The 25,766-nt window shown below is 38.2% G+C and overlaps 1 protein-coding gene across 7 annotated transcripts in view; it reads left to right on the top strand.

Annotated features, from left to right (window-relative positions):
* The first annotated feature begins 12,677 nt into the window (after positions 1-12,677).
* DPH6 (diphthamine biosynthesis 6) overlaps positions 12,678-25,766 on the top strand; it is a 216,489-nt gene continuing 203,400 nt past the window's right edge. For 5 of the 7 annotated variants that reach the window (XR_011324769.1, XR_011324767.1, XR_011324766.1 and 2 more), the window contains exons 1-3: positions 12,820-12,980; positions 17,233-17,327; positions 19,415-19,608. Coding sequence is in view for 3 of the 7 variants with exons in the window: in XM_069784080.1 (XP_069640181.1) it covers positions 12,958-12,980; positions 17,233-17,327; positions 19,415-19,608 (312 nt within the window). In the remaining 4 variants the exon portion in view is untranslated. Of the gene's footprint in view, positions 12,981-15,156; positions 15,267-17,232; positions 17,328-19,414; positions 19,609-25,766 lie in introns of all 7 variants that reach the window. The other 2 variants (XR_011324768.1, XM_069784079.1) reach the window with 2 other exon arrangements.

The following is a 25,766-nucleotide window of genomic DNA, read 5'->3' as shown; positions in this document are numbered from 1 at the left end:
TAAAGAAATACTATAAAATATGGCTTCTATTCATACAGTTCTCAGACAAACAGAACCCCAAGCAGAAAAAAACTGTGAAAGTGGAAAACCTTTTCATTTGCTTACATTTCTCTTTGCGGCTCAGCAAACCTGAGAGGTATTGTATCATCACGTATCAAGAAAGTAATATGCCAGATTGTTGTAACAGGTGGAATATGTTTGTTTGTAACACGTTGAATCTGAAATAAAGAAAGGACCAAAGTTACTAAAGGTTCTACAAAAACATTTACAAAATGTAAGTACCTCGGTTTTGTACCTGCAAAGCTTACTGCATAAATGAGAATTGGAGACAATAGCTGGATTTTGCACACAAAATATAAAAATTAAACTCTCAAATTTTTACAGGTTCAGTTAATTTGGCTAAGTGAACATGTAAGCTAAGGAGAAAATTCTGCATTAGCATTTTTAATTAACCATTTCATAAATAAAAGAGAGAGCAATTTTTATCTAGATTTCATCCTATTTTACCTAAACTATATAATCTCTGAACTTCATCTTTAGTTTTTGTATTTGTTTCTAAATCTTCTTAAAATCACAACTGTTTTGTAACTTCAGTGTACTTGATTTACATAGCATTTGATGAATCTATTATTTTTATAATATAAATGCATCCTGACAATAGAAATAATACTTCTTGTATATTTTTTGCCACTTCAAAAAATCCACTGTGAACCCTAATCTTTAAAGCAAAGTGAGTGAAATAACTAATTTTCTTATTATATATGTAGTCATGTGATGTTTAAAAGAAGAGAGAGGAAAAAAAAACCTGATGTGAACTTGAGCACAATGGACCATGCTGTCAAAACTATTCAGTTGTCAAAAATGCAGATGGCATAAAAGCACAGAAACAGATCAGTTATTGGAGGTTTGTTTTTTTTTTAATAGGAGCTATTGTGTGGATTTTTAAAATTGATTAGGTGCCTAAAAATGTGGGTGGGTAGCCAGTAAGGTCTTCAAAGATACCTAAATATTTCTTGAATATCCTGTTTATCTGAACATTTAGGTAGTTAATATCTTGAGAGACATAGTCCAACGTCAAAGATAGAAATAAATGTTCTCCCATATAAAAAGTGGTTAAAAAGGAAAACAGCAAGGTGTCTGAGGAGGGAAAAGCTCCCTGAAGTCTTCTCCTTTTCCCTAAAAAAAAAAAAGGAAAAAAAAGCTGAAGCAAATGGAAAGCTCTGCACAATGAAAACAACTACTGAGCAGTTCTTGAGAACATTCAGTAAAGATTTTATGTATTTGAAGTTTCTGAGCTACAAGCGCATTGCTAATGAAACGGCACTACTAAGGGCATTCAAAATGACAATTAAGATTGGTAACAAGCTACCTGGCCAATCTCGAGAGTTCAGCTAGAGGCAGGCTCTGCGTTTTCCTTCCTGAGCAGTTCTCAAGAGACAGAGAGGAATCTTGAAATACAGAAAGTGCTTACAACTACTACGACTGTTTCCTTCTTCTGCCCACTCTATTTTTGCCCCTTTTGCCTGTAAGAGTAGTGGCATTTTGGTGTGAATACAAAGCCCCTTTGCGATGGATAGAGTCAGTGTTCATAATAAACTCATCTCTTATTGCTAGGCAACACTGAGCAATGTGAATTTGTCACTTCTGTTTGGTGCAACTTTCGATTTCACCTCCAACTGTAACAATATAGCCTGCTATATTTTAGATGCCACTGTGGTTGGATGCCATCCCAGGAAAGATGTGAACTACTACTGACAGGGAGTGAATGACTGGCAATGGGCATAAGCAGTTTTTTGATTCTTAAGCCTTGACATATAATTAATTGTTAGATTTATTCTTCTATAAAACTCATACTTCATGATTCCTACTTACTGACTGCCTTTTAGAAAAGGCAAATGGAACATAAAAATTTCCAGCGAGGTGAAGTTTTGTTTGCCTGTTTACCTTTTTTCATGTCGTATTTGCTCCGTTCATATTTTTCTGCATAGGCTGTCTTTCTGAGGGGTGACTATATGTAAAATTCAGATCTGAAGTACCCTCAGTCAAGTGAATATCATTACTTCTAAGGCATATCCAATTATTTGTTTGAATAAATATGTTCCTTACGTTGAGAAATTAAGGTTCAGATTATAATAGATATTGAGCAACTCTGATGCACTGCCGAATACTCCTAGCATCCAACACCACCAGTTGTCGAGGAGCTCAGATTATTGCAGAAGGAGTATTGGAGTCACAATTTTTTCAATCTGAAATGAACCCCCCCCACCTAAGATAAAAGAAGTTTAATGCTATTACACGCTATCTGGGCTTTTTTGATTAGAGGACTGATAATTTTGTTTTTAAAATTTGTGTGTGATTGTCTAACCTGGCTGCTAGGTCTCTGCTCTTTGGTCTTTGAAGAATTAGGTCTGTTTGGGGGCAAAAAAGAGAAAACTGAAAACCGATATTGTTTCACCACCTTTGGCTAAGACATAGCTAGAAAAAGGGACAAATTTATACTTCAAATAAAATATACATCTTCTGAAAAATCATCATCACTATCACCAGTCATTTCTCTAAATGTTTAGAAACATTTCATGACCACATTAACTACAGAAATATGCCAAACAACTGAGAATCTTAGTAATATTTTAGTCTTTGCATATTTTCACTGACTCACTGAAGACAAAAGGAGTTTCTGTAACTGTATGAATGAACCATGGCATGTGCATGTTCTTTTAAGAAAGGCCAAGGGTGCAGTTCTATTTTCTTAGCTCTGCTTTCATATTTATGTGTCTCATTTCCAGCTCATTGCTGATGCCTTAGTTGCACTATCCATCAACACTTTTATCCTCCTTGTTCCTCAAAAAGAACATAAAATCCTTTTTTATGTGGTGGTAATATTATTGCAAATAAAAGCAAATACCAAAATCTTTATTAGTCTGCCAAAATAATAAACTATTTAATAAAAGCATGCTGTAAAAATAAGGTCATTTGCATCACTCAAGTTTCTTGCAGGAAATACAGAGAATTATTGGTCAAAAAGTACAAACTGACAGCAATTATTTCTGTTGTTGATCTAATGCTGCCTGAAAATGGGTTAAAAAATGCACTGAGGTTTTGCAAGTTTGCTGTCTTTAAATGTTTGTTTTTAATGCTGTTGTATACAGAGAAGCCTGCAAGAATCAAATTTTTCAAAGCTCTGCTTTTTTACCAATCTTCTCCATAATGGAAGAAGGAGAGACTGGATATACCCTATTAGAAATCTTTACTGCAAAGCTCAGAGTAACCTTCTGACTCCCATACTGCCACAAGATTTATCATCCAAATATTTACCATTTTTATATTCCGTATTAATTGTATTTGGTTAGGATTTGTGTCAGCTTTAGCTATATGGGGTTTTTCTCACCTTTTTCTTTTGTCATTCTTGCAGAGAGATCAATGCAAAGCTTCTAGTTAAGAAGTTTGTTAAATGTTTAAAGTTAGTCAAAATATGCTTTTAAAATCATGTATCTAATGTCTGATCCTTTTTTCTTGTTGTACTACAAACCTGACCATTATTTTCTCACTGCAGTTTCTCTCCCCATCTGGCAGTTCTGCAAATATGTTATTGATAGAGCACAGAAAAATCAGTTGCCGTGGTGAGATTTAAACACTGCTTGTGATGTCCCTGCATACTTCCCCAGAAGAACCTGCATACAAACATTAAAAATAAGCTAATCTTATAAATTTGTAAGATACTAAATAATCTTATTCATCAGACAGAAAGTATTTACCTTAATTGCCATAATCTAAATGTTAGGGACTGATCTTTGGAACAACTGAGTTAAAAGGTTTCTGAAAAGACTCTTCTTTTTATACTTATTAAAATAATGTAATAAATTACAATGTTTTGTAACTTACGCAGTTGTAAACCCCTATAAATCTCAAAATACTCTGCAAGGTATAGCTATGCCCACTTTACAGACAGAGAAACTAAAACAAAGAGCATCTAAAGTCACATGAATGATCATGCAATGAACAAGTTATTGACCAGAGAATAAAATTCCAAGATTCAGATCACTGGCGCTGTCTCAGTATTTTGGGGCTCCGCTGCCTCTGCCTCTTAGGTGCAATAGAGATGCTCCACTTATTTAGAGGATGAGACCTGTATAGAGATGAAATATTTTAAAAATACATTATATATATTGAAATGAGCACTTCACGGAACCCTGTTAGTATATTCAATCATGCTTTAAACCATAAACCAGCCAGGAGTTATTCTCCTTGCTTCACAGACTGCAGACTGCTGAAAGCTGAGTTAACTCTTCTATGAAATAATGTTTAGGGTGTCATGTGATACGTGCAGGGTAGATAAAAAGCATGCATGTTAGGAACAACACTTTTCTTAATTCTGAAGGTGTGGAAATTTGGTGTTTGCATTTATTAATAGGTTCAGTAACTGTAAGTTTTTGTCTTGCAAACACCTGAGCTGCGTTACGCATTCCAGTGAAGTCACCCATACATAGCTAAATCAGTAGTTTCCAAAGTTGACTTGTTTGGCTACTGCACACAGTAACAGCGGTTGCTGGAGTAACAGCTCCCAGCTATATGCAGGAATGTGTACTTCAGCAGGAAGGTGTTCAGATCTTAAGACAACCATACAATTAAAATATAGAACATGTACAACAGTTTCAGAATACTCCCATCATTAATCAGAGGTATGGTTTAAATTAACAGCACTTGCATTGTATGTGCTTGGTATTTATTAGTTTTGTTACGCTATGTACATACATCATTAAGACAAACTGTACAGATGGGATTTTAAAAGACTTAGATAATTGTATGAATGTTAATTAGAGCTTTGTCTATTCAGGCTAAGATATGTAATAAAGATATTATCAAATCACATTTTTCAGAATATGACATCTTGTATTACCTGTAAAACTCAGCAGATTTGCAAAGGTCTTTTAAGGATTATTTCTGAGCTGGGTTGTTTAGGTATAAGAGAATTAAGCAAATTGTCAACAGTGAAATAAAACAGTGGAAGATTCCTGTAGATAATAATTTATGACTGAAAAGACTATAGATTATTAAAATTCCCTTCATCTTTTAACCCCCAACCCCCCCCCCAACCAACCAAAAAAACCAAATAAACAACCCAAACCAGGCAATGGCAACTAGCAAATTGAAATTAATGTCCACGTAGCAAAAAACAGGGATAGCTGTCCCTCTGGGTTTATGGCATAGGTGACTACAGCCAGAGAATCTGTGAAATGAACCCATGGTTCACAACCTGGCCTTTCAAGTAAATCTCTGCAGATGGATGGTAAACTTCTGCTCTTGTCTCAGCTCTTATTCCTAAAGTTGTAATGATTCTGTAATGTTATTGCAGTAATACAATGACTGCAAAACCGTATGTTTTTGAAAATCATAACGCTTACACTAAGACCAGAGAGCAAGTGTCCTGGTTTTTGCCTTTGCTCAATTTCTCAGGCATTATAGAACCAAACGGACAACTAGAAGAGATCTTTTTGTTCAAAATCAGTTCTTATTGATATAGTAATCAGAAGTATCTTTCAGACTCTGGCAAAGTATTTCTTTACTTCAAAGCTTCAACATCAAAGAAAGCATACAGACAAAGCAGTGCTGGAAAAGAAGTAACATGCCCTTATTTTTAGCACTTGCCCACTTGTCACTCTTAAACTCTCATCTGCCTTTCAAATGTAGTGTAATCTAATTTTTATGCATACTGTATGCTCGTACAGACAATTTCCTCATTTCAGAGTATGTCGAGTTTGGTAAAGGCTTTTGTACTTTTCCTTAACCTGTTTCAGAAATAGCACTGTCACCATTTGTCTCAGAAATATATAGGATGATGGAAATTGACATTTTTCTATATAGAAGAGAAAAGAATATTAGTTTTATCAAAGACTAGATCCTCTCTTCCCCTGCAGTTAGATATGAATTTGGTCACTTCAGGGCTCACTGTGTAGGGTGATTTTAAGCAGTGGTCCCTGTGGTTGCAGGCTCTATCACCTAATAATTGACCATGACAGGAATTATGTGTCCAAAGCCAAGGGGTAGAGTGAATAGCATATGTCAGGGTCAATTATAAGGTGGAAGACCCTGCAACAAAAAAGACTGCACTGATTAGAGCATGATGTTGACATGGGAGCTGAAGCTTCAATGTTATTTCAAAGGGCACTGTCACAGCCACCCTTCCTTGAGGTCTCAGAATGAGAGGTGGATTATGTCAGTGGTTTATACTACACATGATGTAATAAAGTTCAATGGGACATTGAAAGTTACAAATGATTTGTTGCTTTTTTTGCAGTGATAAAATGCTTTCTTTCCATCACTCAAAATTAAGCTCGCTACTTTGCTAATTAGGTCAAAACAGCTCCATACTTACTAGATTAATTCTCTCTTGAAAAATCTGACTGTGAGATGAAAAGAGTATTAAATGTGACACAGTTAAAAACTGTTTTGATTGCTAAAGTTATTAACATTATTTGTACTGGCAAAATTGAACAGAATAGGAACAGTGGAATGGAGAGAAAACAGTCCTTTTTATTACTTAAAGCTATGTCATAAATATTTTATGGTATGGGAAGATTTTTGCAGTGAAACAAATGGGCCAAAAAAGCTGCTGTTTGCTTATTCCCCTGAAACTTCAGCAGCTTTAACCTACTCAAATGTTCTTAACCAGTGATGAACTGCAGAACCATTTACTAAGTAATGATCCCAAATTATATACCACCACAATAATATACTATAGTTCATTTTTAGATTTTCATTACACCAGTTCAATTTTCTAACTCTTTTCTTTGAAAGCTGTTTCTCTAAATTTCTGCGTGTCTGTAAAAGTATCCCAGTCACTTCTGCCTGCAAGATCCCAGTGGTTTAGCTCATGATGATGGAGAAGATACTGTAGCTTAACCTCATTAACTAGATAGCTAATTTCTCTCTGTTCTCATGGGTTATTATCCACGACCACATTTTTCCTGGGTGTTTTGCAGCCATCAAACAGAAGGCTAACTCCCAATAAATTAAAGCCTATAGCTTTAGAGTCAAAGTTGTTGGATGATGAACACATTATAAGGATTATTGAGTCTAAAAGATCTTTTTCTTCTCTTCTAGAACGGTTAATAGAAGATCATAGTCTCTAACATACAGAAATGCTCCAAAATTTCCATCTTCAGAGTCTTCATTGGGACTTAATATAGCTTCACAGGAAACATGTCATGTTACATAATAGGGACTTGGTTTTGAATCTTGTACATGTACTTCTTTACAATAAACTCATCTCTGATCTACATTTGTTTCAATGTAATGTTAGAACAGCTCTTGCATTTGTTTCAATGTAACGTTAGAATAGCTCTCACATTTGTTTTGTATTAAAAACTTATGAAAATTTTAAAATTGAAATGTTTATTTCTAAAAACCCCATTTTTTTTCTTTATAAGTGAGAAAAAGACAGGAGGGTATAAAAGATCTTTAACCCGTAAATATAACATCCACGTTTAGCTTTTCCATTGCAATCAAAATAGATACATGTAGAATAGAAACTCCTTTGGTACTACAGGCTTTCTGGTAAGCTGGAGGTGTTCAGACATATTTTTTTTTTCCCCTTGAAAGTACTGAAGGACTTCACATGGAGAAAAATACATTAAAATCCCACAGATTAAGCTGAACAGAAATAAGGTAAATGATGGATTTTGCCAGTCACACTTGACAGTTTCTCTTGGTGGTAATTAATGTTAGTGCTTTTACTAATAAAGTAAAAATTTCAAACACTGAAAACAGATCTAGTCAAGTGAAAAAACTGCTCAGCTGCCAGTGAATATTAATTTTACCTTGCACTAGTGCCTGCTGGAAATGGAAACAGACTGGTCATTTTGACAGAGGCCTGACCTTATAAGGTTGATTTTATACTTTTGACTCAATGAAGATTGGTAGATTGATTAATGAAGATTAAGTTCATCAAAAGCTTAGAAACACTGGCATCATATGAGGACCATTACCTATTAGTCAAGAACATATATAATACTATTTTAGGCTAAATTGTTTCTCTTGTAGTGGTAAAAAAATACAGGTCTGAAAGTCTTCTTGAATGCTATATAGAGGACAAAGTTGCTGGATTTCATAGATCTGCAGAAACAAGCCAAATCACCTGTGAAAATGACAACCCTTGTCTTACCAGAACTAGGAACTATAGGATTAGAGGTATATACTTTTAGTAGTATTTATATGGAGCACTTAAGAGCAAGAAGCCCATAGGCCCAGCAAGTCATCCTCCACGTAGAGCGCTGATCACTGGGGCCACATCTGTGTGAATGGCTAGAGATTGACCTGAAAGCCACTGTATGCCTATTTCTGTCTAAAAAGAGGTGAACGGTGTGACAAAGTTGTTCGAGCTAATCTTAGTAGGCTGTTTTATCTTGGTCATAATGCACTGTTAGCATGGTTATGCAGCATTCAGAGTGAAGCTCTTTATATCTGGCGAGCTTGAAATGTAGATAGAATTACCTTGAGTCCTTCTATACCCGGATGGGGAGATACACCTCCTGAGAAATGCCATTCATTCAGATTTTAGCAGTATGTCAATGCATCTCATGCTTCCAAACCAGAAGTTTTTTCCCAAAATTTAATTCCAGTATATCTCATGGAAGAGTTGATAATACCCTGTTTACTGTGAAGTAGATGAAAATTCAGGGAAATTGTCAATGACAGGGAGCTAAAGGGACTCTGCAGCCAGTTTCTTAGTTAAAAAGACAGAAGTATCCTCCTGTAAAATCTCAAATCGTTTTTCTGTGTTACATTTTTCTGTGTTTTTCTGTTACCCGTAAACAGCTTTGGGTATTAACAGCAGCGAAAATTCTGCCACCTGTTAGATGAGGGAACACCTCTGACTGCAGGAGAGTCAGAGCAGGACACCCTAATGAGGGGCAACAGTGGCACATTGCCAGCTACACCCGTGAAAACCGTAACATTCCTGTTTCAGACTTGGCACAGTAAGCAAAGGAGGAGAAGATTTTCAAAATCTTTGTTTCAAAATGGCAATATTCTTCTAACATTACGTCTGCTTTATATATGCGGTATTCCGTTACTTACTGGTGATTATAATAGGAAATCTTTTAATTAAGAACTTCATTAGTTCACCTTTAACTGCCAATCACTGGATAATTGGCCCATTTCTAATAGGCACTGCAGCTCAGGTATGCTAAAGTGACTGTTTCTCAGAATAACTTACTGAAAGTAAGTTATTTTTGGAACTCATTTATAAGAGAACTTAATTAACTATTCCAGATCGTTAGGGATACTGCATTGCGTTTTTTAATCCTCTGACAGGTTCCTCCAGTTATATTAATTCATTATAATTATTTTCAACTTTCTAGGCAGAAAAGGGTGAGAAAGGAGCCATTGCTGGCTCTCTGTACAAACTAGCCAGTACTTCCCCGAGAAGAAAGGCAGCTTTGGTGGATTTTATTGTTTCAGCTGCTGCAGCAGTATAGCAGAATGTCTTGAGGCAATCAGCTTGAGAGATGATGCACTGTCTTTTGTCCACTGTTGTATGGCAGAACCTTTTAAGAGCAGTGACACTACACCAGAGCTATTTTATCAGGTGAGTGAGAGCGAACAGATTTTCTCACTGAATATATTCCAAATAATTTGAAAACAGCATCTTTTTGGGTAAAATACAGATTTGTTTTGAAACCCCACTTTACTAATTCAATTTTGACATATTTCACAAATTCTGGGAGCCAAATCCCACTTTTTTATTTGTGCAAATAACTACTGATGTCTTCATCAAATGGAAGCAAAAATTCCAGTCTCACTAGCAAATGAAGCAGACTTTGGTCCTGCAGTGTCATATGCAACTTCTACTTCAAACAAGTCTGACTCGTAAGTGGAAATTTGTTTTTTGAAAGCTGTAAAACTGAACGCAATAGAACCATCTGCTGAAAAAAACAGCAACATTGTATCAGAATAGATTAATAATAACAGACCTTTGAGAAAATAGGGGACTTCAGAATTATTCTCTTTTCCAGATCTTCTAAGAATTCTACTTAGAAAAGGGATTTACAAGTCTTTGAATATTTGTTATAAAGCTGTGTGATTACAGCTACTGATTTTATGGCCTCTCCATTTTCCAAAGCAGCAGAATAACTTATGTACATGATTTTTAGACTTTCCATGTATCATTGCTAAGCATTGTAAATGAGCATCTCTTAAGTGTTCACAACTACTAGCTGAATTATTCTTTCTTGTGGTAATAAAAAATAAAAATATTTCATTCAAACCCAGAAAAGACAGAGATGATATATGATTAAAAAGCCCTCCTCTTTTTTTTTTTCTTTTTTTTTGCAATAAATCAAATACCTTTGTTCTGCCTTTCCCCAGAGGTGTGGTTATTTTCTACCTGTTCATGTACTACGCAGTATTGCTTCATTCAATTTAATAATCTCTGCTAAAATCTCTGAGTACACTGGATTTACAGTTTTAATTCAGAACAGGCCTCCATTACCTTTCCGAGCCAAAAAAAGAAGCCCCAACCCCCTACCAAAATACCTGCCCTTTCATCAGAATTTCATATCTAAGTAACCCTCCTTCAGATCATCCAAGATGTTTTGAACAGCAGAAAAAGCTTTCTAAGAATTACGCATTAAGTCATCGTCACTGAACTAAAAGGAAATCCAACTGTCCTGTAAGTAATTCCAATGTAAGTCAAATATTTTGTCTCCTACCTGCTGGCCAGTGATGGCCAAAGCATGAACTGAGGGTTTATTTTTTAAAACATGTGCTTTTTGTAATTACTCCTATGCAGAAAAATCCATGTTATGATTACTACCTCTTCACAACTACTTATCAAATAAGTTTTATAATGATTGTCACTTCTTAACTTTCCAGAAGTGTATTTAGGAAGGCATCATCACCTTCATATCTGCCCATAATTATCTACTCCTATTTTACAAGTTCCAGTGACTTACTGTACAAATCATGTGCAGACTCAAATAATCTAAAAAAAAAAAAAAAGGGGCAGGGGGTGCCTTTCAAACTGTTTCATGAGCTGTACATAAAAAATCTTACATATTTGTCTCACTAGGAATTTATTTTGGCACATTTATTGCTATAAACAAAGTGCTTTTTCTTAGAATATTTTCTTCTCTATTTTCTTCCATCTTTTCCTGGGATCTTCGGACCCAACAATTTGTGAGCAAGGAACTTGTTTTTCAGAGACTTGTGAAGCCCGATTGTTACAGATTGTTATATAGCATTGTATAATGTGATGTTACAGGGGACTGATAAGTTAGCACTCGCAAAGCATAAAGTGTACCCTTCATCCCAGCCCTGATGAACAAAGCCTTTTATGTTAGCTGCACTGGTTGCTGCAACTAAATTCAAGAGGAACCATGAATCGGCGTTCCTGGTCACTGCCAGTTTACAGGTTGGATCACAGACACCAGCGGCGGCACCGCAGAGGACGACACTGAGCGGGGCAGCACCGAGGCTCACCCCGAGGCACTGCGCTTGTCCAGCTGACCCTGCACACCAGGCTCCAGGGAGGGTGAGCGACCAACAGCGCACCACTGGTTTCTTGTCCCTGGTTTTGGGCCCACAGCCCCTTCCAATCAAAGCCTGGAGAGTGGTAGCCCTCAGACCGCTGCTCGAAACACTGCCATGATACCCCCAGCGATGGTTTTATCTGGTGGTATGACTCTTAAAAGTTAGTCTAGCGATACGGTTTAATCGGCAGAGCTAACCCACAGGTTTCTTCTGTGACTTGGGAGAAATAAAATTTTGCCTGGATCCAGAGACCGGGCACCTGGGTAAAGCTTTTTGTCGATTCAGCCTGCAAACCTACAGTGGTGCCTGTGGTATGCGTAACAGCAAACCGGGATCAGATGACGAGATTAGATTTTTGGTCTGCAGAAGCTGAACCCGAGGGTTCGGGTGGACGTTTTGCGCTCGCAGGCAAGCAGGGAAGCCTCCAGCGAGGCCGCCGGGAGGCCTGCTCTCCGCACCCTCCCTGCTCGCCCCCCACTCCGGCCCCTCGACACGGGCTGCTGGGGGACACTGCGGCGACTCGAAGGGGCTCCCTTCACAGCCCCCGGGGGGTCGCGGCGGGGGGCCGAGGGAGCGCCGCTGTCTCCCCCGCCGCCCCGCCACCGGCCTGCGGGCCACCGGCCGCCGGGCGAGCACCCGGCGCCTCCCGGTTCGCCTCGCAGCTTCCCTAGGGAGCGGCCGCGCCGGGCTCCGGCTCCCGCAGCCGCAATTACGGCTGGCCCGTGGCGACTGCTGGAGCCCCGCGGCACTTCCTCCCCTCACAGCGGGCCCTGCCGGCCTCCCTGCCCGGGGCCGCGGTGAAAGCGGGCTGCGACTACGCCCCACCGTCCCCCGGCAGTCACCCGAGGGGAAAGGGGACGGACCGGCCGCCTCACTCGGCCGGCCCCCTTCCCTACGCAGCGATCGCTCAGAACGGGTCCGCTGCCCTTCGCAGCAGGCAAGAGGAAAAAGGGCGGGCGGGGGCCGGCGGCAGGAACGCTGGGGCGACCCCGCGGCGGCGCCCGCCTCCCGCAGCGACCGCGGCAGCCGGCGGCCCGCCCGGGCCTACCAGCGCGGCCGCCCTGCCCTGCCCGCCATAGGCGCCCCGCGCGCTGCCTCCGCGGCCGCGCCCCCCTGCGCGCCCTCCGCCGGGCCGCGCCCGGCCTCCGCCGCCCCGGCGGGCTGGCGGGGCCGCGGCGGCCGCGGCCCGCCTCTCCTCGGCGCGGCAGCGGCCCGCCGCGCCTCCCGGCCGCTCAGGCAGTCTCCCGGCCTGCCCCGGGAGGAGGGTCCACTGAGGGGAGGCGGCCAAGCGGTAGCGGTAGCAACGGAGGAGCCGGCGGCGTGCGCGGCCCAGGGTGGCCGGGACAGGCGGGCTCCTTCCCCGCTGCGTTTCGCAGCTGTCACGCACCTCCCCGCTCGCGTTACCGCCCCCCCGGGCCCGTGAGCAACATGAGAGTAGTGGCTTTGATCAGGTAACGGGCTGAGGGAGCGCCCGTGTGGGCGAGCGAGGGGGCGGCTCGCAGGCGGAGGCTTGCGGCGGAGGGAGGGCGCGGGGAGAGGCCGAGCCCGCCCGCCCGCCCGCCCGCTTGCTCGGGAGCAGCCCGGGGGTCGCGCTCCACCCAGCGCCGCCTGGGAGACCCCTCCTGCCCCGGCGCTTCCCGCCCGTGCGTTTGCTGCCGCCCCCCCCCCCCCCCTTCCCCGCCTCCCCGGCGCGGAGCGATGGCGCTTCGGCGGGCTCTTCCCCTCAGCCGGCTGCCGGCGCTCGGGCCGCTGCGGCCCGCGGGGCGGCGGGCTGCCTGCCGGGCTGCCTGCCTGCCTGCCTGCCTGGAGTGCCGGGCCGAGGCGTTCGCTGCCTGTACGCAGGGTAGAGCCGCAACAGTTTCTCTTCTGCTTTTCCCTTATTCCCGGGAGGGTCAAGAACTGCTCGTGTCTGTTTAAAAAAACCCCAACAAAACCAAACAAAAAAAACCCTAAACCAAACAAAAAGCCAGACCAAAAAACAACACCCGAAATTCTTTTCCCCGATCGCCTGCTCCCCGATATCCCGGTCCCCAGCGCGGAGGGAGCCGGGCTGCGGGGCGGGCGGGCCCCGAGGCGGCGGCGGGAGGCGGCTGCGGGGGGCAGCTGCGGCCCGGGGGGTGCGGGGCCTCTGCCCCACGCCCGGCACTTGGGGCAGCTCTGCTCGTTTGCAGTTGGATTTCCAGGTGCTTTTCCTTTCCAGATATCGTAAGCTCTCCTAGGATAAATTTTCTGGACTCTTAACGGTAGATTGTTCTAGCCTGTCTTTTGAGAGAGGTTTCATTTTGCTCGTTTTTAAAAAGATGAAGCTCACTCATTTGGATAGTTGCCCTTGGGACACAGCCCTATCTGTCAGGGGCTGCTGTATTTGCTCCCTCCCCCCCCACGCTCCTGCCGCTTTTTGTCGGTTTCTGCAGTTCTTGTACTGTAACTGCCTTTTTGTGTGGTTTTTTTAGAAAGAGATTGACATTTTCTTTTTCTAACAAGGACAGGTGTGTCCTTTTGTTGAGAAATAATAGTTAAATTAAACAACAACAAGCTAGGAAACTTGTAAATGGAAAAGGATTGTGTGGATGTGAGCAGTGTATTTTTATTTTTGGGTGCGGTAGTTATTTACTGAAGTCTTAACATTTAATGTATTAAATTCTCTCAGACAATGTCTGATAGCAAACCTTGCTGAAATTGGGGTTGGGCCACAACAATTGCAAATTATTACAAACTTTACCTAAAGAGGAAAAAACACAGCAAATGTTACCTACATTTTTCAAGAGTTGCTTAAATACAGAGTAGGAAAATCAGCTTTGGTGCTTTTTCTTGTTTTATAGATAAGATTTTTGTCTTCCAGGTTTATTTATGTAGATATTCTCTAAACAGGGGAATGTGTTAAAAGGCAGGATGAAATAAAATCCTAAAACCAGGTTTCTAACACAATTGCTATTTTAATGGGAAATTTTACAAGGATGGATTTAGTTTCAGTAGTAGTTTTAAGAAGAGTTTTAAAGAGACATCAAAGTGTCTGAAATCTTTGTAACAGACCTAGCCTCAAAGATCAGAGGGGAAAAAAGTATTTGAAAAGTGCTTCTTACTTTTGAAAAGGTCAGGATTATATATAAAACTACTTCAACCTGTTTTTCTTCTAAAATGTTGGCCACACTTAAAGTTGATAGTCTTGCTTTAAGGTGGTATTTATGGGGTAAACCCTGTATTGTGTTTTGTGTTAAATCATGGACATTTCAAAGCCAGTCTTCTACCAGAAATACGATGTTTTCCAACTCTTTAATTCTTCCAGAATTTTCTTGCTGTAAATGGTTACACTTGTCAATAGAAAAAATTTGGCTCAGAAGTCTTATATAGACCCATACCTTTATGGTTACCGTATTTTTTTTTTTTTCTGGTATTTTGTTTGTTTATAAGTCTACCTGTTAACATACTTGCAACATTGTCAAAACTAACCCTGACTGTGGCCCAACTTCCTAGTTTTCTACAAAAAGGCCTTATGATTTTTTTCCTGTGATGAGAATTGAGAGGAGTTCCCAGGATACCTCAGTACCTGCCTTCATCTCTCTTCTTAAAGCTTCTTCTTTTTTTTTTCCTTTTTTTTTTTTTTTTCTCTTTGTTACAATCTATTAGACAACAGCCAGGCTGCAACTGTGCCAAGTCCACCTTCCTCCCACAGCATGGGCTGTCTGGCTTCATTGGTTTTAACCATCATGTGTTTTACAGCTAGATTAGAAAGCCTTGTAGGTAGGCACCATTTCATTTTGTTTCTTGGTACGGTTAGTTTTTAGGGCCGTGGTAATAGTAATACAGAAAATAAATAACAGTACGGTAGCATGTGATCTAGTAAGCACTCTACAGATTTTGATCAAGTAATCGGTGGTCAAATGTGGGAAATTGGAATGTAGCCTCGTCTTAACATGTCTTTTTTTTAATAAATTAATTGAAAAGATTAATAGATTTATTCTAGTGTTCTTTTAATTTTTGATTTAAAAAAAGAATACTGAAGTGCTGTAAGCAGCATAGGCAATTATCTACTGTCATATAGTTTTTTTTCTGAAGTTGAGTTTGGAGTCGAAATCAGAACTAGCGGGAGGCTTTTATTTTTTAGAATGAAGTCATTCAGAACAAAAAGAGCCTTTGTCTCATTATGATTCTGTTAAGCCTGAAATTTCACATTATGAAGTGAATACTATCTACATTTTCAAGCTATAAAGCACAGTGTCCAGAATTAATGAACGTATGATTTTTTTAAAATCTTTTTTGTCCATAGGTAGGTTAGAAGAAAGTTGTAGGTATGCATGAGAATAATGTCAGGTAGAGGAACCTTGAATTAGGAATCTATTTATTATCATATTTGTATTTACTTTTATAGCACTGAAACATAAGCAACTGCTTACGAAAATCTGATAAGTACGAAAGGATGCCGTGTTATTTATGCTATTTCTACTTTAGGTTTGCATTATACAGCAAATTAAGGCCAGCATACAGCATTTTAGCATGGATAAAAGCAGAAATTGAGGGGAATAGCTGTATGGTTACATTCCTGTAATGCACTTTCAAGCTGTTGCATAGAGGGCTAGATAAAAATGGGAACTTCACTTTGGAAATGCTGAAGTTTGTTAGTAATAGTGTGGTCACAAGGAAACCACTGGTCTGTTGTAGCAAGGACTGCATTTACTACCTGTTCTCCTGTCCATGTCTCAGTGCCTCTGAGGCAAGACACAGTTTTACAGAGCTGGTCTAGATCTCTGTTCCAGTTCCTGCCCTGGACTGGTTTTTGTGCCTTGGTATTTAAAGAAGCTGCACAGAATCTCCACCTGCAGTTGTTGTTTGAAGGCTGTGAGTCTGAACGTGGATTTTGTAAGCAGTGTGTATCCTAGAGCACTCTTAGTTTTATTGTTAGACTGTAATATTTCATTTGATGGTGATTACAATCCATGAAAATACTATATTTCAGTTACACCAGGAGAGCAGGATTCTTTCCTCACTGATAGTGGAAAAGGTTCCAGTAGATTGTGAATAAATATCAAAATTAATTGTATTTTCTGTATTAAAGTATCATCTCTTGGCCTCAGAGAAGATTATAATTCTGTTTATTTTTCTATTTTTTTAATCAGCAGTAATTATTTTTGTTTGCATTTATATAGAGTAAAAAATTTGTCGGTGTCAGCTGAACCTACTGCCTGTAATAATTACAAGCCTTTGAGAATGGGAAGTACGTTTAAAATGTTGAAACTTTAGGCAATGTATCCCATGAAGGATAAATGTTATTCCTGACATGACAGTCTTCATTTAAAAAGACTGCTAATGCTGGCAACTCTGTGGAGCAGATATGGTTTTTTTAATCCAAGTTATCTAGTAATGAGTACAGAGTGATTAATCTCTGGAGTAGAAGACAGTCCTTGTTCTGAAGGGATTCCAGTGTAAGTGGCTGTTCTTTGTGGAATCTCTCAGATTAGTAATAAGATACAGAACTGGATATGAGCTTTATGGATACTGTACGTAGGCACTATACATATATAGTAAACATTGCATGGTGAAATCATCCTTTTCCTACTGCTAATATTTTGCAACCTTTTTTTTTTTTATTTCAAAACTTTATAACCAGCTCTGATGATGCTAATTTTTAAGTAGTTAGGCAAAAGTCATAAGGAGCTAAAACTTTTATCAGAACTTTTAATTGCCACTATTTTCTTTTTGTTACAGTGGTGGGAAGGACAGCTGTTATAATATGATGCAGTGTGTTGGTGCTGGGCATCAGATTGTTGCTCTAGCCAATTTAAGACCTGCTGAAAACACAGGTATGAAAGCCACATTTCTTATAGCAGATTTTTTTTTTATATTAGAAACAATGGAGGCACAGCCGTGCCTGAATTAAATTCCTTTATGTGTTTTTATATAGTTTTGCATATTGAAGGACAATCTAGAAATCTTGAAAAGAGGTAGAAAAAAGAAAATGCTGTGTAGACATTTTAAATGTATTTTTCCTCAAAGGAGAAAAAAACAGAAGAAGATGAAGATCAGTAAAAGAAAGGCTTACACAATTTGAAAAAGGGAGAGGACGAATATCCTGGTGGTAAATGAAGGGATTGTGAGTTCAGTAGCACAAATAGTAAAAGGTGGTAGAGGATATCATCAAACAAAACAAGCACTGTGTTTCTAGAAATGCTTTAAACTGGCATAAGCCATTCCAGCTGCCAAAAATATGCAGTTTTGCTGCTGCTCATTCATTTTTACCCTTGTGTATCTTCCTCCATTATTCTAGCCCAGCATTTGTGAACTGGATTGAGGAACTGATCTAGGTTGGAATTGACTTTGATGCACTTCTTTTTCCTGCCTGTGTCATTCCTTTTAGATTGGACCAGTTTTCTGATCAGTTCCTCATAGGCTGCACCTAGACTTATTTCTGCGAAAGAGAACAGGAGAAACTCAGGTAGTCTAAGTCAGTGGTGAGGTAAATGGGTGCTGAGTACTTCTGTGTTGGCCTAGAGCATAAATTGAACTTGAAGTGAGACTTGAGAAAGAAGTGAGTTGTTTCCCAGTTGGTAGGGCAGAATGTTAAAGTATGTTAACGTAGGTTCACTGTTCAACATATGTTAAACAATTAAGTTTGATATCTGGTAACTGTATGGTAGGAAGATACACAGAAAGCGAAGGAAAAAGGGAGCTGCCATCACAAATGAGTCATGGGCAGAACTGGCAAATGCTAGGGAGTACAAGAACAATTTATTTTCTGGGTAGCTAGGACATAATAATCTCTAATCTTGTTGAAATATGTTGTCTTCAAACTAATTTATCCACATCAGAAATGTAGACTATTGTCATTAAAATCATAAAATGCTCTCTTTAAGTATGTAGTTGGAAATTTTGTGGAAAGTTAATTGAGGTGCTTCAGGCAATAGTGGATTCTATGCCATTCATTTTATTTTATCTTGTACCACTGTTGCCTGGAGAGTCTCAATTAATAAAGAAACTGTGTATTCTGAACTGAGTATCAGTTTAAAGACCTTGTCATATTCATGTATGTTGAAAACCACTGAGTTTTCTTTTAAATCAACTCTTCTGGTCTAGGTTGGTTAGTTGTGATTATGGGTTTGGACTTGCCTATTTTGAGCAAAAGCGTATTTGTTGTAGGGCATCAAATGTGACATGACCTAATTGTTACATCACAAATTAGTTATCTTGATCAATGTTACAGACCTTTTTCTTTGCAAGATGTGCTACATAGGTATACAGCAGAGATGCTTGATGTGTCTGTGTAAATTAAGAGAAGTTCCAGTATTACAAATTACCCTTAGAACAGTGAACTGTGTTAGCTTTTAATAAAGTGGAGATTTCACCAATAATGTATTGCTTTATCAATCTGTTTGAAAAATTATCTGAAAGATTTTGTATATGAATGGTTTATCATATAGTTTGAGATTTAATTCTAATCCATGATGTTTGCATTTTAGCTGTTTTGTTCTTACCTGCTAGCTACAAACTGCTTGTAAGAAAATTCAGTTAAATTTTTCTCCTGGTTAAGGAAGTAGCAGCAAAGAGTTGATTTTACTTTGAGCTTAATTTTTAAAAGGAATGTTCCTATTAAAATTACCATATAAATAAGAGCAGAACTGGACTGTTAGAAGAATTTTGGATGAAGCAGGGAGGAATACTAAAGAAGAAATAGACACCACAATTTCCAAACAGGCAGCATGTTTGTGACAGATGTCTTCCTCTCCATACATCTGTTGGGTGGAGAAATGTATTTTTTTTTCCCTCCTATGTTTATAGAGCTATTGTCACCAAACATCTTGTGAACTGAAAAATATTAATGTCAGTGCTTTGTAGTATTATCTGTAATTGTTGAAATAATGTACCTAATATGATTGTTTCTTAATTGTGGCAGGGCAGACTGATGAATTGGACAGCTATATGTATCAGACAGTAGGACACCATGCCATTGACCTGTATGCTGATGCATTGGATTTGCCACTCTATCGTGGTTTCATAAAGGGTACCAGTGTAAATACTGGAAGAGTGTATACCACGTGTCAAGAAGATGAGGTTGAAGACCTTTACCACCTCATGAAACTTGTTAAGGTATGCTGAATTAAAAGAATTAAATAATTTGGGACAATTATATTGCTTAACTCATTTATGAATTTAAGTAAATTACCCACTTTGGTGTTTAAGGAAAGCTTTGAGAAAAAAATTGAATACTTTTACATGTTTTATTTCCATTCCTTTGTTCTTCCTGGCACTGTAAATATATAGCATAACTTTATTCCTTTTTCCCCAGTGTAAATCAGACTTACTAATCCCCATTTCAAGCTAAAACCTTGTTCCTATTTAATGAAAACACCTGTAACAAGTGCTCGGCATATACTACAAAAAACATAGTTGTGAAAATTATCTATAAATAAAATGTTTTATGTAGTTTCATATTTGAAATAACACATTGGTTCATTACTGGAATGAGAGATCTTTTGGGTCTTGTGCATTTATCAGTGTATGGAAAGTAATGTCTAGACATTTCCATTTGTGTACACTTACACTCTGTAAACTAGAATCTGTTATTTGTTTGTATGTCACAGATCATTCACAAAATATTACAGAATATTTTGCAATGATAGTTTTGATTCTGGTAGCCCTGGAATATATTCTAACATATCACAGAATGCAATGACATGTATCAATCCTTTTTTAGCTATAAAACCCTTTAAAGGGAGATAATGGGTGTATTTCCTAAACCACTTGAAATCTATTCTCTGTTTGTTTCCAAAATGTTTCATGTAGTATTTTATTTTCCATTGGAATTAAATCAGATCTCACTGAAACAAGTAGAAAACCTCCCATTGGCTCCAGATGGTTTTACGAAGTTTTAATGAAACAATACAATGTTCACAAAATCAGTTTAACTGCTATTTTTAAAAAAGTAAATACATGTTTAATTTTATTGATCAAACTAGTTGGCTACTTTGTGAAACTTCAGCTAAAGATATTTGTAGTCTTCAATTCAGGTATTGAACATTTTCTAGCCCCCTTTCCTCCATTGAAATGAGAATTGAGATTCATTAACCTAAAAACTTCAGGCTTATTCTTTGTTCAATTTAAAAAAAAAATTAACTTGTAGATAAGACCTGAGAATGTGGTTGGACTGCATAGTGTTTCCTCAACCATGTTGGAGTCGAATATTGCATGTTCTAAACATTTTTGGCAGGGAAGTTGTGTTCCTCTAAAGTAAAATCAAGATCATACACCTGTGTTGGGGTATGAGACTACAAACCAGGAGAACAGTGCATGTAGGCTGTGTGGTCTCAAGTTGCACCAGGGGAGGTTTAGATTGGATATTAGGAAAAATTTCTTCACTAAAAGGGTTATCAAGCATCGGAACAGGCTGCCCAGGGAAGTGGTGGAGTCACCATCCCTGGAGGTGTTTAAAAGACATGTAGATGTGCTGCTTAGGAACATGGTTTAGTGGTGGACTTTGCAGTGCTACGTTTACGGTTGGACTTGATGGTCTTAAGGGTCTTTTCCAACCTAAATGATTCTATGATTACACTCTAGAGTGCTTCATAGAGGTTGTAAATGGAATGTGCATATCATGCAGTACAGGAATTGAAGGAAGTATGGTACAGCAGTTTTAAATTATTTTTGAACCACGATAGTAGTAGAAATTAGAAGGGCTAGTATATGCTGTCTCTTATAGCTGCGTACTAACGGCTTTCTGCCACTGGGTAAGATAATAAATTACTGATCAATTTAATTAAAAATGAGCAGATTAGTGGCAATTAAGACGATACTTCCTTTTCGATTCTTAGTGTCTTTGGAGAAATGGATGCCTGACATAAATTAATGCTAATGTTAAATCTTGACAACTTCTGCTTTGGAAGTTTGTACATGATAATTATAACTATGGTTGAAAGAGAAGTTATCAAGTTGTCTGGAACTAAATAACTATTTCTTTCCTGTATGGAAACATTAATTCCACTATATGATATTTTAAAGATGTAATTATTAACAATATTCTGCCTTTATGTTAGACTTTGGATAACTATGTCTTTACAGTCAAACCTATCTATGAAATTCTGGTGCAAAATTTCCGTAGAAGTCTTGCATATTCTGATGAATAATTGCAAAATTATCAGGGGGATGTAAACTACAGCAGCTGTGAGTCTAGTTTTAAGAAAAAGACATGAACATTTTTCTTTTGTGTTAACAGTAACTTTGAAAGCTTTCTATTTTTATTTTTTCACATTTTTTTATAAGTGTAGTTTTGTAGCTTTACTATGTAAGTCTGAATCACTGAGGAGTTTGGTTTAGGATTTTTTTTCCCCAGATGTTAATAGTTTTAAACAGAGAACTCAATTTGCATTCTGTTGAAGGGAGGGGAGGAATTTGCGGAAGCCTTGTCAAAACGCATCCTTGAGTGGACGTAATTTCAAAACACTGGTCAAACCAACATAGCTCTGTTTTTCTGTCAAATGGTTTGGGCCCAAGAATACAGGAAAGGTGTGTCTAGATCAAAATCACATAATGTTCCTCACTTTCCGTTTGTAAAGAACACTTGCGTTGCAAGTACTTCTCTAGTAAAAAATAAAAACAAAACACATTTGAAAAAGTAGTATGAATTTGAAACTATTTGATGTTTTTAAAAACAATGTTATGAGAACAAGATTTCTAAAAAGCTGAATAATCCCCTGCAGTGCTGGGAAACCCAGGATGACAGTCTTGTTCTAGTTCATGGAACACAGAAAGTGATGTTGACTGCTGATGACTGTAAACCTGCTAATTTTATTGTCACAAATGCAGATGATTGATAGCTATGAAGAAAATCTATATTTATTTTTTAGTTGCCTAATGCCCTGTTTTAGATTCTGTAGTCAATATACATTTTGAAACATATTAGATTATTTATATGATGTCTAAATGTATCTTACTATGCCGTCCTCACCTGGTAGTAGAATATTTACTTTGTGAGACATGGAAATCCTGAACTCTAAGGAATAATTTAATCTACTCTCCATGTTACTGAATAGGGATTACTGATACCCTTGTTTGTCCATGTTTGTTACTTTGTGTATTGGAGATTTCTCGAGCAAAGCATGTAAGCACTAGAGTTTCTTAGTTATCTGCGTTACCTTTCAGGGTTTTATCATGGTGCTATCTTTGAAACCAGGAAATGTGTGGGAAAACTGTGTTTCTTTCCCTTTAGTGGTTGGAAAGACTGGAGCATGGAGGCGTTTTTATGAAACTTTCCTACAACATAGTTCTCAATATAGGCATATTTAACTGCTTTCTCTCCTTTTCAATGTAATTATGATCTTGTCCAAATAATACATTGATGTTTTATGCAAGCGCATGCAGGAGTGGTGTTAGATGGGTTGAATGTTGGATTGTTTTCTGTATCTTATGGAACTATGGCTAAACTTTCGTTTAGGGCAGTGGTTGTAGCAGCTTCCAGACTATACAAACCAATGCAAGATAATTAATGTTAGTTCTGGGTTTCAGTAGACAGTTCTGTCCTCTTCCAAGTTTCTTGCCTTATCTCCTCAGCTCTGTGAAGGCTTTGCCTTTATTTGGTAAGTTTCCACTGCTGGAGTAACTTGTAGAATTCTTGAACTTGAAAAAACAGCTAGAAGAAAAAACTTTTTAATCATCTTTTTCAGTAACGTTTTTTATTACTTGAGTTTCTTGAAATTAGTATTTAAAAAGTTGATTCTATTTATAGTTTCTTTGTAATATATTTCCCTTTGTTTATTATAAAGCATGCAAGTTCATTTTCAGTGCATTTTCAGTTTTAACATGTTATTTCTGTCAGAGTTCTTTTTGTGGTGCACTTTGTGGGTTCAGAACCTGCAAGCTTACAAAAACGTAAAGAGTACAATTGAAAGAAATTAATATATTGGATCTCAGGACTGAAGGATTATTAATTGTGCTATCACCCATTGACCATCAGCTGAAGAATAAGAATTGATGTTGGATATATTAGATGTATGAAACACTTGAATAATAACAGCCTTTGCTTGTGGCACTATTTCATTTTATCAGTCACATGGAAGGGGAAAGAAAGAAAATTTATTTTCTAAAATATTGTCATGTTCTGGAGCAGTGATCTTATAACTCAGTCACTAAGAAGAAGTAACATGGTTTTTAGTTACAGCAACAAAGAGCTTACTAATATGGTGTGACTCCTGTATTTAATAGTTTTTTTTAAAGGACAGGATCATGATTTTTGAAATGGACCCAGACTGATGTTTACTGAAGACAGGAAGTATTTCTGTCTGAGAGTTAAAATTGCAATAGCTGTGTAATTGTAGGTGTTATTTAAGACGGTATTTTGTCTCAAAGTACTTTGGCTGTGTGGGTTCAGCTGGAATACAGGTAACTTGGGTACTATCATTATTCAGTGAAACTCCCTAAGACTTGGAGTTCTTCAGGAAATATTCTTCAGGGTTTGAGATGAGTAGATGAAATACAAGGTTATTCTGTAGCCTTTGGACAGGGATTAATTCCCTCACAGAAGATAAACCTTTCAGTTCCTCATTATTACTAATAGTCTTCCATGCTAAGGAAGTTTTCTTTTCACCCTTCTCCAGAATTTAGCTGCTGTAGTCAATGGGTAAAATGAGTTCTTGGATTCACTCTGATGGCTGACTTCTGTGGCTTTTGTACAGCCAAATGTCTAGATGCTCTCATCAGGAAAAAATACATTAATAAATGGAATGTAATATTCTACTGCAGGCATTGCTTCTCTGTCTTCACTGTTATAAAATGTGTTTAAAATAAAGTATTTAGAAATAGTAATTTGGCTTTTAGGTGTCTATTTTAATCAGCTCTCCGTAGTCCCCATGACTTCAGTCGTAGTATTTATACGATAAAGACTAATAGTGTACTCTTAACTCATACAATTAAGGTTTGCAGATTTTCTTAAGAGTCTTAAACTTCTAAATATTAGATTGTAGAATAATAAATAAAGATCTAAACATTAGTTGTGGAATCCTGATTGACTTCAAGAATCTGTAATCTGAGGACCTCAGCATGCTTTTCACCAAACTATTTTTGCAGTTTATAAGTTCAGACAAAGTAGGTAGCTTCCCCCTCTCACTGATGGGATTCAAAGAGTTCAGAAGTGTGCAGAACAGAATTATTTGTAGATGTATAGACTAATTCATCAAAGGTATATTTCTCAACATTTTTAGAAAAGATTAAATTATAGGAATTATATTTGTCTTCATGCTGAATTTCCAAAATAATCACTCCTCTGTAATTTTTTCCCCTATATTTCAAGATTATTGCAAATCAACATTACTGTGCCCTTGATATTTTGATAGATTAACTTTATATATAAAACTCAGCATTTGAAACAGAATTTATGTACAGGAAGTGAAATTACAACAACAGTATTGAAAAAACATCCTAAAAAATCTTCAGTGCCTTGTTAGAGGGAACAGTGATAGATAAAACAATGGAATTTATTTCTTGGGCCCTCTACTACTCATGTTGATCTGATGAGCATTTGGAGACCATATCTCTTAGCACACTTCTTTTTGCCTTTAGACATGAAAGTTAAATGTGAACTTTTAGAAATTGTATGAAAAGTCTACCTACACTGACAAGAAATAAATAACTGTGCTTCTTCATTAAGTAAGGGGTTTTTTTGAGACAAAGTATTTTCTCTGGTTTTTCATGCAGCATAGGCCAAGTTCTTCTACCTTTTGTAATGACTAGATTTTTATCTGTGAGAATTTGAATTGTCCCTTTGCACTCATCATGTTCAATGATTCTTTTTTTAATTGACTTGTTATTTTTTCTTTTAATTACTTCTGGAGCAGAGCTCCGTAGCTTCCTCCAGCTAGGGGATGACCATTGTTATCAGCAGTGAATAAGAGTGTGAATTAAGGGAAGAGGGTAGGAATTAATTGCATAGTTGGCAATGTTTTAAGCAGTGTAAAAATAATTATGTATCTTGTTCCATTCACAAGACATGGTTTGTTTAGGGTTTTTTTTTTTAGTTTGAATCTTAAAATGAGATGGGAATAAGGAATTTTTTTTAATCAACAGGATGCCTGTCATTCTCCATGTCTCATCTGAACTGTTCAGGAAGGATCAATTTTTTTTCCAGAAAGGGATCTTGAGCAACATCTTTGAGGTAGTTTCTTACCGTGAGAAATGTTGAGCTTTATGTAAACAAAAAATCACTGTATTTCTCCCTGTTAGGTGTGTGGAGTTGTTTTCACTCATTCTCAGTCTTGTTG

Source organism: Haliaeetus albicilla, chromosome 5, assembly GCF_947461875.1.
Source record: "Haliaeetus albicilla chromosome 5, bHalAlb1.1, whole genome shotgun sequence".
NCBI lineage: Eukaryota > Metazoa > Chordata > Aves > Accipitriformes > Accipitridae > Haliaeetus > Haliaeetus albicilla.
Note: the sequence above shows the minus strand (reverse complement) of the source record. Positions and strands in the feature narration are given on the sequence as shown.